This window comes from Ursus americanus, chromosome 24 (assembly GCF_024610735.1).
Source record: "Ursus americanus isolate L20-20 chromosome 24, mUrsAme1.1.p, whole genome shotgun sequence".
NCBI lineage: Eukaryota > Metazoa > Chordata > Mammalia > Carnivora > Ursidae > Ursus > Ursus americanus.
The window spans coordinates 41852276-41866409 of record NC_142150.1 but is presented as its reverse complement, the minus strand read 5'-3'; the positions used below and the strand labels follow the sequence as shown (position 1 = coordinate 41866409).

At 39.7% G+C, this 14134-nt stretch overlaps 1 protein-coding gene across 1 annotated transcript in view; it reads right to left on the bottom strand.

The window, feature by feature from the left end:
* The window catches only part of TOP6BL (TOP6B like initiator of meiotic double strand breaks), a 98192-nt gene that overhangs the window by 1819 nt on the left and 82239 nt on the right, over positions 1-14134 (bottom strand). Inside the window, exon 14 of the mRNA XM_087855066.1 lies at positions 1308-1380. Coding sequence (XP_087711192.1) covers positions 1308-1380 — 73 coding nt within the window. The remainder of the gene's footprint in view (positions 1-1307; positions 1381-14134) is intronic.

The window sequence follows — 14134 nt, the reverse complement described above, 5'->3', positions numbered from 1 at the left end:
AGGTGCTGGGTAAACTGTTAATTTCTTCCTTCTAGAGAAAGAAAGAAATTCCTTTTTTACTCTTCACTGCATAAATACTGAATTGTATCCATTCTTTTAAATCTCCAAATCTAAATTTATAGAAATAGATCCTTTGCTTTATACAAGCCTTCACTGCAGGGTTCTTTTCAATAACAACAGCCCCCACAACATTTAAAACAAGGTTCAACTGATAGAATGATTCAGGAACACCTCTTAGGCCTAAGTCTGGACAACATGCAGCATGTTGTGTTTGTGACCCTGGAAAGGAATTTTACCAACAAAGTATAGGTGCTAAAGTCAGTCCCCAAATTCCCTCAAGCCCAGGTACTGTTTTGACAGTGCATCCCTGCTAGTCTTGGCTCTTGGAGACAGACTGGAGCCAGGCTACCTGGGTTTGAATTCTGGCTCTCCCAATTACTACCTGTGTGACCTTCAGTAATTTTACTGATACATCTGCAAAATGAGAATCATAACACTACCTCATAGGATTGTTTTGAGAATTAAGACCATTAATGCATTTTAAAAGCTCAGAATCAGGGTGCTTGGGTGGCTTAGTTAAGCATCTGACTCTTGATTTCAGCTCAGGTCATGATCTCAGGGTTGTGAGATTGAGCCCCACATCGGGCTCTGCACTCAGTGGGGGAGTCTGCTTAAGTTTCTCTCTCTTCCTCTGCCCCTCCCCCTGTGCCTGCCCCCTCTTGCCCCCAAATAAATAAATTTTTAAAAATCATTAAAACCTCAGAATATTGCCTGGCACCTGCACTATCAGGCTCAGGCATGAGTGGCTACAGTGATTTCCAACCATACACACATCCCTCTGCCACTGCTGGGTCTGAAGGGTGTGTAAGTGTTGGAGGGAGTGAGGAAAAGACCAGTATAATCATATCACAACAACTCCCCATAACATACATAAAGGCTGAGGTGGTATTCTGCACCCAAGAGTAACCTCCAGAGCCCCAAACAGAGTAGTAACCAAAACCAGGGAGAGCTGCATTATCAGCACTAATGATTGAGAGAAGACACAAAGCAATGAACTAGATTCAGGACCCTCCCCCTTCATGTGCAACTATCTTTAACTACACAAACTTTATGAGGAATTTCTAGTTCTGTCATACCAGCTTTGGGGAGAGAATGCCCCCTGCTGCCCCAGAACACCCCTAGTGGCGGTGGGAGCCAACCAAATCCCAGGATTTTGCTGTGGTAGAAGGTGCAGTTTGAAAGCTTGAAGTCAACATTTTTACTTCTGAGCTTTGGTGCGGTGGTCACCTGAAAAGCTGAAACCTTACCTGCAAGGAGCTCCAGGCTGCTGTCCTCATGTGCGTCCTCTGTGCTCTGCTCTGCATTTTTCTCTGGGAGCAGCTGCTTTAAAAATCAGAAGTACTAAGTGAGTTTTGCAGGAACATGAAAAAGCCCCAGTGAGACAAGTGTGCCTGGTGGCTTTGTTGACCTCACAGGGCTGTCTTCCCTCACCTGGAACTCTCCCTTACTTCTTCCTGGCTCATGTGAGTCCCCCCTACCCAGCCCCAATCAAGGCTTCTTCTGTCAGAGCCTTTGCAGCTCATTCCAGGCACACCAGGCATTTCCTTCCTCCTCCAGACTCTGGTCGCTTGCTTACCATCTGCCCCACTCCTTGGGCTCTGAAGATGCACTGCCTGCCCTTGTTTATCATTTTTATGTGTGTGTTTTCCACATTATTTTTAAAAACGATTTTATGTATTTATTTAGGTATGTAGAGAGTGCACACAAGTGGGGGGGGGTAGAGGGAGAGAGTGAATCTTAAGGAGGCTCCACGCCTAGCGCAGAGCCCTCCGCAGGGTTCAATCTCATGACCCTGAGATCATGACCTGAGCCGAAATCAAGAGTCAGACGTTTAACTGAGCTACTCAGGCGCCCCATTTCCCACACTTTAAATTCCTTGAAAGGTACGGTTCGTTGTGCCTGCATCCCTTTACATAGTGTATATGTGTGTGTGTGTGTGTGTGTGTATATATATATATATATATATATATATATATATATATATATATATATATATATATTTAGCATAGTGTACCTTGCACAGGTAAGTGCTTAACATATAACTGACTGAGGTCAAACCTGGGAAGCCATAGGGCACATTTTGTGGTCTTTTGTAGCCTTTCAAAGGCTTGCCACACTTGGTTCAGTTTGCACAGAGAAACAAAAGTTCTTACTAGGATCAGAACCCAATCCTCTTAGCTTCTTGTTTTTCAAGAATACAAGTACATAAAAATAGACATCCTCTTCATCAAAATTAAAAACGTTTGTGCTTCAAAGGGTACTATAAAGAAAGTGAAAACAACTCACAAGAATGGGAGAAAATATTTGCAAATCGTATCTGATAAGGGCATTGTATCCAGAATAAAGAACTCTTATAATTCAACAATAAAATAACAGCCTAATTAAAAATGGGCTTGGGGTACTTGGGTGGCTCAATTGGTTAAGCATCTGCCTTTGGCTCAGGTCATGATCCCAGGGTCTTGGGATCAAGCCCTGCATCACATCAGGCTCTCTGCTCAGCGGAGAGCCTGCTTCTCCCTCTCCCTCTGCCTGCCACTCTCCCTATTTGTGTCCTCTCTCTCATGTCAAATAAATAAATAAAGTCTTTTTTAAAAAATGGGTTTCATAGATTTGGAGACCTTTCTCCAAAGAAGAGATACAAATGGCCAACAAACCCATGAAAAGATGCTCAACATCATTATTCATTAGGGAAATGCAAATCAAAACCACTATGAGATACTTTATACCTAATGGGATGGTGGTAGTAAGAATAATAACAGCAGTAATAATAGACAATACCACCAGGAAGATGTGGAAAAATCAGAACCATTACACATTGCTGGTGGGAAAGTAAAATGGTGAGTTTGGAAAGTAGTTTGAAAATTCCTCAAAAAGTTAAATATAGTGGGGCGCCTGGCTGGCTCAGTCAGTAAAGCGTGTGACTCTTGATCTCAGGGTTGTGAGTCTGAGCCCCATGGTGGGTGTAGAGATTACTTAAAAGTAAATTCTTTAAAAAAGAAAAAAAATAAACATAAGAGTTATCGTACACCCCAGCAATTCTACTACGAGATATATAACCAAGAGAATTACAAACATATGTCCACCCATAAATGTTCACAGCATTACTCATAATCACCCAAAATGCAAATAACACAATGTCCACCAACTGGTGAATGGACAGAAAAAAATGTGGTATATCCACACAAAAGGATATTATCCAGCCATAAAAAGGAATTAAGCACTGTCACATGTCACAACATGGATGAATCTTAAAAACATTTTGCTTAGTGAAAGAAGCCAGACACAAAAGGCTACCTATTATGTGATTCCATTTACATGGAATACCCAATATAGACAAATCCATGGAGACAGAAAGTAGACTGGCGGTTGCCAGGGGATAGGAGGAGGGGAATTGGGACTGACTACAAATAGGTACAGGGTTTCTTCTTGGCATGATGGAGATACTGTGGAATTTAGTGGTGACTGTTGCATAACACAGTGAATATATTTAAAGCCACTGAATCGTACAATTTAAAATGGTAGATTTTATGGTATGTTAAGTGTAACTCAATAAAAAATACCCTTATGATGTATTATTTACTAAATCAAGTTTTAACTTCTAAGTACATTCCAAGGAATACAGAAGGGTAAAGGTGGCCCTGATGGTGTGAAAAAAAGACACAGCACTAAAAAAATTTCCAGACACTTTTTTTTTCTTCTTTGAGAGAAAGTTTATTCTTTTTCTTCATTCTTGCCTGGAAAATCTCATGTACTAGAGAAACCTTTCTCCTATCCCGAAACTGGTATCACCAAGGAAATACCCACACTCAGATATTAAGCTCTCAACCTTAGAGGAATCCTGGATACCCTTCATTCATCATCAGTTCCCCCAGATGAGACAGCCTGATGTCTGATGACAGCCTGATACACCTCTTTGGATTTAACACGGAGACATTTGATTCTGGTCTACCCCTCCCCTCCCGGAAAACAATACCTTTCCTAACAAAATTACTTCCCCCTGTTACTGCTCTTGTTTATTATGGGTTTATGTTCTCAGCTGCTACACATTTCTGTGATACTAACCCTGGAGAACTACCTTGTCTATTTCTTCATGGCCCACTGTCCTGTGTTCCAACACAGGTTATAAATTTCCACTCTTGGCATGGCCTTCTAAATATATTCTATAAAACTCTAAATACATATTCTCTCATTTCTTCTACTTCTCCATGAACTATATAATAGCCATAGATTGTTATATTTTATATTATTCAAGAGTTTAGCTTTCTACTTTATTTTTATTTTTTAAAAAAGATTTTATTTATTTATTTGACAGAGCGACAGCCAGTGAGAGAGGGAACACAAGCAGGGGGAGTGGGAGAAGAAGAAGCAGGCTCCCAGTGGAGCAGGGAGTCCGATGTGGGGCTCAATCCTGGGACCCTGGGACCATGCCCTGAGCTGAAGGCAGATGCTTGACGACTGAGCCACCCAGGCGCCCCTCTACTTTGTTTTAAAGTGCAAGCTGAGGGGCGCCTGGGTGGCTCAGTCGTTGAGCGTCTGCCTTCGGCTCAGGGCATGATCCTGGTGTTCTGGGATCGAGCCCTACATCAGGCTCCTCTGCTGGGAGCCTGCTTCCTCCTCTCCCACTCCCCCTGCTTGTCTCTCTCTCACTGGCTGTCTCTGTGTCAAATAAATAAATAAAATCTTTAAAATAAATAAATAAATAAATAAATAAAGTGCAAACTGAGGGACTGGTCCAGAGGTAAAAGAATTTGACCTATCATTGATCTTGTAGTTTTTAGCTGAAGCCACTGGGTGCCACTCTTGTGCCACTAACAAGTTATTTATCTCTAAAAGGACGTCACCAGAGGGAAACAGGATCTTTCAGAAGCAGAGGTTCTGCTCAGGAGTGCCTCTGATCACTCATTTTTCCTGGGCTATATGGTGTGGAACTTTCCTATACCAGTCCTATATGGTAACAATGTTACTAGGCTTTGGAACCAGGAGACCTCAGTATAAAGCCTCGCCTTGACATTTGCAGACTATGTGATCCTAAGCAAATTAGGAAAGTTCTCTAACCAGTTTCTTCATCTATAAAATGGGAAAACTACAACTTATTTTGTAGGATCTTTTTGATATTAAAGTGGAAATCTTGGCACAGATTAAGGATTCAATGAATGTTCCTTCCTTCCAAGACGTAGGACTACTGAGTAAGACCTTGAGTTCACTAGCCATCTGCCAAATTAACTGGGCTATGAATGGCCCTGAGGCTATGAGGCATCACTATGGCAACAGAATGGGGCAAAAGAGGTCAGATCATTTCCTTTTGCGATCTCACTGGGGTATCAGGGAGGCCCAAGCAAAAGGTCTTCACAGGATGAAACACTTCTAGATCCTACTCATATATCCTAGGTCCTATGATAATGGCACATGCCTTACACTGAACCCATTCCTAGAAATCTGAAGGTGTGGATGGCTGTAGTGAATGGAACAGTGGCTCCCAAAAAGGTATGTCCACGTCTTGACCCCCAGAACCTGTAAATGTAACCTTACTTGGAAAAAAGGTCTTTTCAAAAGTAATTAAGGATCTCAAGATAAGATCATCATGGATTTAGAGTAGGCCATAAATCCAATGACAGGTGTCCTTATAATAAAAGAGGCAGAGGGAAATCTGAGAGACATAGGAAAAGGCCATGTGTTGAAGATAGAGGCAGAGACTAGAGTGTTGTGGATACAAGCCAAGGAACATCTGGAGCCACCAGAAGCTCATAGGGGAATGGAAGGATTTTTAGAGCCTTTAGAGGGAGCATGGTTCTCCTAAAACCTTGATTTCAGACTACTTCTTTTTTATTTTTTTTTTAAACAGTCTCCATGCTGGGCTTGAGATCAAGACCTGAGGTGAGATCAAAGACTCCAAAGCCTAACCAATTTAGCCACCCATGTGCCCTGATTTCAGACTTCTGGACCCCAGAACCGTGAGATAATAAATTTTGGTATTTTTAAACCATGAAATTTGTGGAAATTAGTTTGTTCAAGCTGTGGGCAACAGCTTTCCAAGTTGGAGGGAAACCAGCAAGAGTATTTGCAGTTAACTAGCTGAAGGGAATGGCAGATGCATTCCCAGGAATGTGCCTCCTAGAAGGTACATAAAAGGTGTGGTGAAGGGAGCATTTATAGGGATTTCACTCCCATCCTCTAGCCTAACTACAAAGCAGAGGAGAATAAACAAATCGAGGAGATGCTGTGATCCTTGGGTGTCTAGGCACCTGAACTTCCCCATCCAATCAGGCAAACTAAAGTAGGACAGGGAGGAAACAGAAGTGCAAAAGGGCCTATTATTGTGTCAGAAACAGTATCTGTAATTTTTTATAGCAGCTTTATTGGAATATAACTTACATACTTACAATAAACTGCATTTATATAAAATGTACAATTATGTAAGTCCGGGCATATATACATATTTGTGAAACCATTACCCCAATCAAGATAATGAACACATCCATCCCCCTCAAACATATCCTCTGACCTTCATAATCATTCCCTCCAACTCTTATACCTCCCATCTTTAAGCAACCACTAATCTGTCAGTAAAGATTAGCTGGCATTTTGAAAAATTTTATATAAATGCAATCAAACAGTATGTACTCTTGTATTTCAGGGTCCCCCCCCCCCCGGGTGCTATCACACCTGATCCAATATTTCAAGGTTTTTCATTCAGGATGGCTATTTCGAGACTCACTCATGTTACGGTGTACATCAACAGTTCATTCCTTTTATTGCCAAGTAGCATTCCACTGAATGAACCATGTGTTTATCCATTTACCTGCTGACACTGGGTTGTTTTCAGTCTGGGGTTATATGACAGAGATGCCATGAACATTAGTATATAAAATTTTGTGTGGACATATATTTTCATTTCGCTTAGGTTAATACTTAGGAGTAGAATGGCTGGATCGTATGATGTATATATTTAACTTTTTAAGAAACTACCAAACTGTTCCCCAGAGTGATTGTACCACTTTTTTTTTTTTTAAGATTTTATTTATTTATTTGACAGAGAGAGACAGCCAGCGAGAGAGGGAACACAAGCAGGGGGAGTGGGAGAGGAAGAAGCAGGCTCCCAGCGGAGGAGCCTGATGTGGGGCTCAATCCCATAATGCCGGGATCACGCCCTGAGCCGAAAGCAGACGTCCAACGACTGAGCCACTCAGGCGCCCCAGATTGTACCACTTTTTATTCCTACAAATAGGGTATAAGAGTTCTAGTTCCTCCACATCCCTGCCAATACCTGGTATGATCAGTCTTTTTATTCCAAGCAGGTGTGAAATTGTGCTTCTGACTTGCATTTTCCCTAATGACTAATGTTAAGTGCTTTTCTTCTACGTTTATTTGCTGTTTGTGTATCTCCTTTTGTGAAATGTGTGTTCAAATCTTATGCCCATTTTAAAAACTGGGTTGTTTTCCTATGCTTAAATTTTGAGAGTTTTAAAATATTCTCAATATTAAGGTAAGGTTTTTAACTAAAAAGTCAATCTCTTTAATAGACATAGGTATAATAGACCAGGTATATAGAGCTATTTCTTCTTTTTTTTTTTTTTTTAAGATTTTGTTTATTTGTTTGAGAGAGAGAGCACACATGAGCAGGGAGAGGAACTGAGTGGGAGGAAGAGGTGGGGAGGGGGTGGAGGGAGCAGCAGAGGGAGAGGGAGAAGCAGACTCCCCGTTGAGCATGGAGCCTGACACGGGCTCTGGAATCATGACCTAAGCTGAACACAGATGCCTAACCAACTGAGCCACCCAGGTGCCCCCAGAGCTATTTCTTCTTGAGTGAACTTTAGTAATTTCTTTCCTTCAAGGAATTTTTTTTTAAAGATTTTATTTATTTATTTGACAGAGAGAGAGACAGCCAGCGAGAGAGGGAACACAAGCAGGAGGGTGGGAGAGGAAGAACCAGGCTCCTAGTGGAGGAGCCCAATGTGGGGCTCGATCCCAGAGCACTGGGATCACGCCCTGAGCTGAAGGCAGACGCTTAACGACTGTGCCACCCAGGCGCCCCTCCTTCAAGGAATTTGTCCATTTAATCTAAGTTGTCAGATTTACTGATATGACATTTAACATGTAACATATGATAACAACTATTAACGTTGTTCATAATAGCCCCTGATAATCCTTTTAACATCTGATGTCACCTCTCTAATTTCTAATAGTAGAAATTTGTATCTTCTCTCTTTTATCCTGATTAGTCTGGCTAAATGTTTATCAATTTTATTAATCTTCTCAATGAACCACCTTTAAGTTTCATTCATTTTTCCCTACTGTTTTCCTGTTTTCTATTTTACTGACTTCCACTCTAACTTTATTATTTAACTTCTGTTTGTGTTTAATTTGCTCTTCTTGCTCTAGTTTAAGTTGGAAAGCTGATATCATTGATTTGGGATCTTTTTCTTTTCTAATAGAGGCATTTTTCTCTCTAAGTACTGCTTTAGAGACAGCTCACAGATTTTGATAATTTGCATTTCCATTTAAATTAAATTTTTTTCTAATTTCTCTTTTGATTTTGTGTTTGACACATGGGTTATTTATAAGTGTGTCATTTAATTTCTGAATATTTGGAATTTTCTAGATATCCTTCTGTCATTGATTTTACTTAAATCCTACTGTGGTCAAAAACATACTTTATATGACTTGAATTCTTTTAAAAGTTTATTGAGATGTATTTGATGTCTCAGAATATGGTCTATCTTGTTAAATGTCCCTTTTGTACTTGAGAAGAATATTCTGCTGTGGTTGGGCAGGGTGTTTTAAGAATATCAGTTAGGTCAGGGGCGCCTGGGTGGTGCAGTCGTTAAGCGTCTGCCTTCGGCTCAGGGCATGATCCCGGAGTTCTGGGATTGAGCCCCATATCAGGCTCCTCCACTGGGAGCCTGCTTCTTCCTCTCCCACTCCCCCTCCTTGTGTTCCCTCTCTCGCTGGCTGTCTCTGTCAAATAAATAAATACAATCTTTAAAAAAAAAAAAAAAGAATATCAGTTAGGTCAAGTTAATTCATAGTGTTACTTAAGACTTCCATAGACTTACTGATTTTCTGACTAGGTGTTCTATCAATTGTCAATAGAAGTATGTTGAAATTTCCAAATATAATTGTGGATTTGTCTATTTCTCCTTACAATTCTACCAGTTTTCTTCATTTATTTTAAATTTCTCTCAAAAGTTTCATGAATATTTGGGGCTATTATCTTCATTACATTGTACTCACTGTATTGTACTCGTCATTATGAAATGACCCTCTTTGTCCCTAGTAATATTGTTTGCTCTGAAATCTACTTTATAGCCTCTTCAGTGCTTTTTTTTAAAAAAAAAGATTTTATTTTTAAGTAATCTCTACACCCAACATGGGGCTCAAATTTACATTCCTGAGATCAAGAGTTGCATGCTGTACCAGTTGAGCCAGCCAGGTGCCCCTCTTCAGTGCTCTTTTTGTTAGTGATATATTATGGTATATATCTTAAGCATGGTATATCTTTTTCTATCCTTTTACATGTTGAATCTATTTCTGTCTTTATTTTAAAGCGGGATTCCTTTAGGCAGCATATAGTTCTCTTGCTTTACTCAATCTAACAATCTCTGCCTTTTAATGTAAATAGTTGTAAAGACCATTTACATTTAATATAATTGATATCGCTGAGTTTAAATATATCATCTTGCTAACTGCTTTCTATTTGTCTCATCTGTACTTTGTTCTCTTTTCTTCTTCTTCCTCTTTTTCTGCCCTCTTTTTGATTATTTTTAAAAACAGACTTTATTTTTTAGAGCAGTTTTAAGTTTATAGCAAAACTGAGCAAAAGGTACAGAGATTTCTCATATGCCCTCTGCCCCACATATGTATAGCCTCTCCCATTATCAAAATCCCCCATCAGAGTGGTACATTTGTTACAAATGATAAACCTACATTGACACATCATTATCATTCAAAGTCCATAGTTTACCTTAGGGTTTACTCTTAGTGTTGTACATTCTATGGCTCTGGACAAATGTATAAAGCACGTACTCACCATTTCAGAATCATAAAGAATAGTTTCACTGTCCTAAAAGTCCTCTGTGCTTTGTATATGAATTCCTCCTTTCCCTTTAACCCCTGGAAATCACTCATCTTTTTACTGTCTCCATAATTTTGCCTTTTCCAGAATGTCATATGCTTGGAATCATATAATATGTAACCTTTTCATATTTACTTCTTTTATTTAATAATATGCCTTTAAGCCTCCTCCATGTGTTTTCATGGCTTGATGGCTCATTTCTCCTTAGTGTAAAATAATATTCCATTGTCTGGATGGACCACAGTTTATTTATCCATTCACTGCTGAAGGACATTTTGGTTACTGTCAAGTTTTAGCAATTACTAAGAAAGCTGCTATAAACATCCATGTGCAGGTTTCTGTGTGAACCTAAGTTTTAACTCCTTTGGTTAAATACCAAGGAGCATGATTATTGGATCACATGGTAAAGAGTATGTTTAGTTTTTTAAGAAACTACGAAACTGCCTTCCAAAGTACCTGTATCATTTTGCATTCCCACCAGCAATGAATGAGAGTTCCTATTGTTCCACATCCTTGCCAGCATTTGGTATTGTTAGTATTCTAGATTTTGGCCATCGTATAGGTATGTAGGGCTATCTCATTGTTTTGTTTTGTTTTGTTTAAAGATTTTATTTATTTATTTGACAGAGAGAGAGAGACAGCCAGTGAGAGAGGGAACACAAGCAGGGGGAGTGGGAGAGGAAAAAGCAGGCTCCAAGCAAGGCTGGGAGCCCAGTGTGGGGCTCGATTCCAGGACCCTGGGATCACACCCTGGGCCGAAGGCAGACGCTTAATGACTGAGCCACCCAGGCGCCCCTATCTCATTGTTTTAATTTGCATTTCCCTGATGACATATGATGTGGAGCATCTTTTCATGTGCTTATTTGCCATCTTCTGTCTTCTTTGGTGAGGTGTCTGTTAAGGTCTTTGGCCTGTTTTTAAATTTTTTTTATTGTGAGTTTTAAAAGTTCTTTGTATATTTTGGATAACAGTCTTTTAACCATATGTGTCTTTTGCAATTATTTTCTCCCAGTCTGTGGCTTGTCTTCTCATTCTCTGGAGGGCTGAATATTTTTTATTATTTTTATTATTTATCTCCTTTACTTGGCTCAATAGCTGCAACTCCTTGTTGTATAATTTTGATGGTTCCTTTCATCTTTAAGTTACCAGTCTACCTTCAAGTAACATTATACCACTCCACATACAGTATAAGTCCTTACAACAGTATATTTCCATTTTTCTCCTCCTGGTTTTTGTATGGTTGTTGTCATACAGCTTACTTCACCACAGGTTATAAACCTCACAATACATTACTATTTTTGCTTTAAAAAGTTAATTATGGTAGGGGCGCCTGGGTGGCACAGTCGTTAAGCATCTGCCTTTGGCTCAGGGTGTGATCCCGGCGTTCTGGGATCGAGCCCCACATCAGGCTCCTCCGCTGAGCCTGCTTCTTCCTCTCCCACTCCCCCTGCTGTGTTCCCTCTCTCGCTGGCTGTCTCTATCTCTGTCAAATAAATAAATAAAATCTTTTTTTAAAAAAAGTTAATTATGGGGGCGCCTGGGTGGCTCAGTCATTAAGCGTCTGCCTTCAGCTCAGGTCATGATCCCAGGGTCCTGGGATTGAGCCCCACATCGGGCTCCCTGCTCAGCGGGAAGCCTGCTTCTCCCTCTCCCACTCCCCCTGCTTGTGTTCCCTCTCTCACTGTGTCTCTGTCAAATAAATAAAATCTTTTAAAAAAATTATGTTTTAAAAAGATGAAATAAGAAAAAAAGTCTATTTATCCATTTAGTCACCATTTTCAGTACTTTCTGTAGATTCAGGTTTCCAGCTGGTATCACTTTTCTTCTACTTGAAGGACTTCCTTTATATTTCTCATCTGCTGATAATGAATTCTTTCAATTCTTGTATGTCAGAAAAAGTCCTTATTTCATCTTTTTTTTTTTTTAAGATATTTTTGTTAGGTAAAGAATCCTAGGTTGAAGGTTTTTTCTTCAGTACTATAAATGTTGCTCCATTTTCTTCTAGGTTATACTGTTTCTGATGAGAAATTTTCTGTAATCCTTATCTTTGTTTCCTTGTAAATGAGCTTTCCCCACCCATTTGCTTTTAAGATTTTCTCTTTACCACTGGTTTTAACCAATTTAATTATGATGTGTCTTGGTGTAGTTTCGTTTCATGGGCTTGGTGTTTCTTAAGAGTCTTAGATCTGCTGGGTTTATAGATTCCATCAAATTTGGAAAAATTTCAGGCATTATTCCCTCAAATATATTTTCTGCCTCCATTTCTTCTTCAGATTCCCCAACTGCACATATATTTAGGCTACCTGAAGCTGTCCCATAACTCACAGATGTTCTATGTTTTTTATTATTTATAAAGAAATATCACCCTTTTAATTAGTTTATTTATTTTTGAGGGAGAGCATGCACGTGTGTGACTGGGGGTGCAGGTGGTGAGTGGAGTGGGGAGGGGTGGGAGGGAAATGGAGTCTTTTTTTTTAACAGATTAAGCTATTTTATTTTATTTATTTATTTATATTACATTCAGTTAGCCAACATATACTACATCATTAGTTTGAGAGGGAGAGAATCTTTTTTTTTTAAGATTTTATTTATTTATTATGTGGGGGGGGCAGCACACAAGCAGGGGGAACAGCAGGCAGAGGGAGAAGGGAGAAACAGGTTCCCCACTGAGCAAGGAGCCCGATGTGGGACCTGATCCCAGGACCTTGGGATCATGACCGGAGCCAAAGGCAGACACTTAACCGACTAAGACACCCAGGTGTCCTGAGAGGGAGAAAATCTTAACCAGACTCCACACTGAGCACAGAGCCCAAAGCAGAGCTCAATCTCATGACCCTAACATCACAAACTGAGTCAAGATCAAAAGTCAGATGCTTAACTTACTGAGCCACCCAGGCACCTCTATTATTATTATTATTATTATTATTATTATTATTATTATTATTATTATTATTTTAAATCTCTGTGTTTCATTTCAGATAGTTTCTACTGCTGTTTCTCCTTAAGTGTCCAATGTGCCATTCATACTATTCAGTGTAATTTCCACCTTGGAGACATCATAGTTTTCATCTTTACGGTTCGTTTTGGGTTTTTTTTATACCTTCCACATCTCTACTTAATATATTCAGTCTTTCCTCTAGCTTCCTGAACATATGGGAATACAGCTATAATAATAACTCTTTTAATGTCTTTGTCTACTAATTCTGTCTTCTTTGTCAGTTCTGGATCCATTTTGATTCAATGATTGATTGATCAACTGACTGAGTTTTCTCTTCATTGTGGGTTGTACATTCCTGCTTCTCACCCTGCCTGTTAATTCTGATTAGATGCAAGGCACTGTGAATATTGCCATGGTGGGTGCTGGATATTTCTAATAGTCCTATAAATATTCTTGACCTTTGTTCTGTGATGCTATTGAATTACTTGGAAACAACTTGATCCCTCTATGTCTTGTTTCTGCTTTTAAGCTGTGTTAGGCAGGACCAAGGGAGTGTTTATTAGGTAGAGGTTTAATTTTTCTTCATTCCCAAGGCAAGTCTCTTCTTAGTATTCATCATGCTCCATAAATTATAAAGCTTTCCTTTCTGGTTGATGGAAATATGCACTATTCCTGGCCCTGTGTAAGCTCTGCATAGTATTCCCTCTAATCCTTCTGTGTGGTTCTTTACCTGAATAGTTTCTTCACAAGAATGAGCTGATCCATACTCATCTGAATAATAGAGAAGGAACCCTGCAGACTCCCAGAATTCTCTATGGAGCTCTCTCTTTTCTGGTAGTCCACCCTGAAAACTTTAGCTGCCTTGGCATCCTGGAATTCCCAGCTTCATCTGTTCAACTCAGGGAGACCACTAGGCTTTGCCTAGATATCTTCTCCCTGTTCAGTGGCCTCTGTACTTTCTCTAGGCAGTATGTTAGGGTAATCATAGGGCTCACTTCATTTGTTTTCCATTTCTCAGGAAAGACTATCCTATTCATTGACGCCCAATGTCTTGAGAACCATTG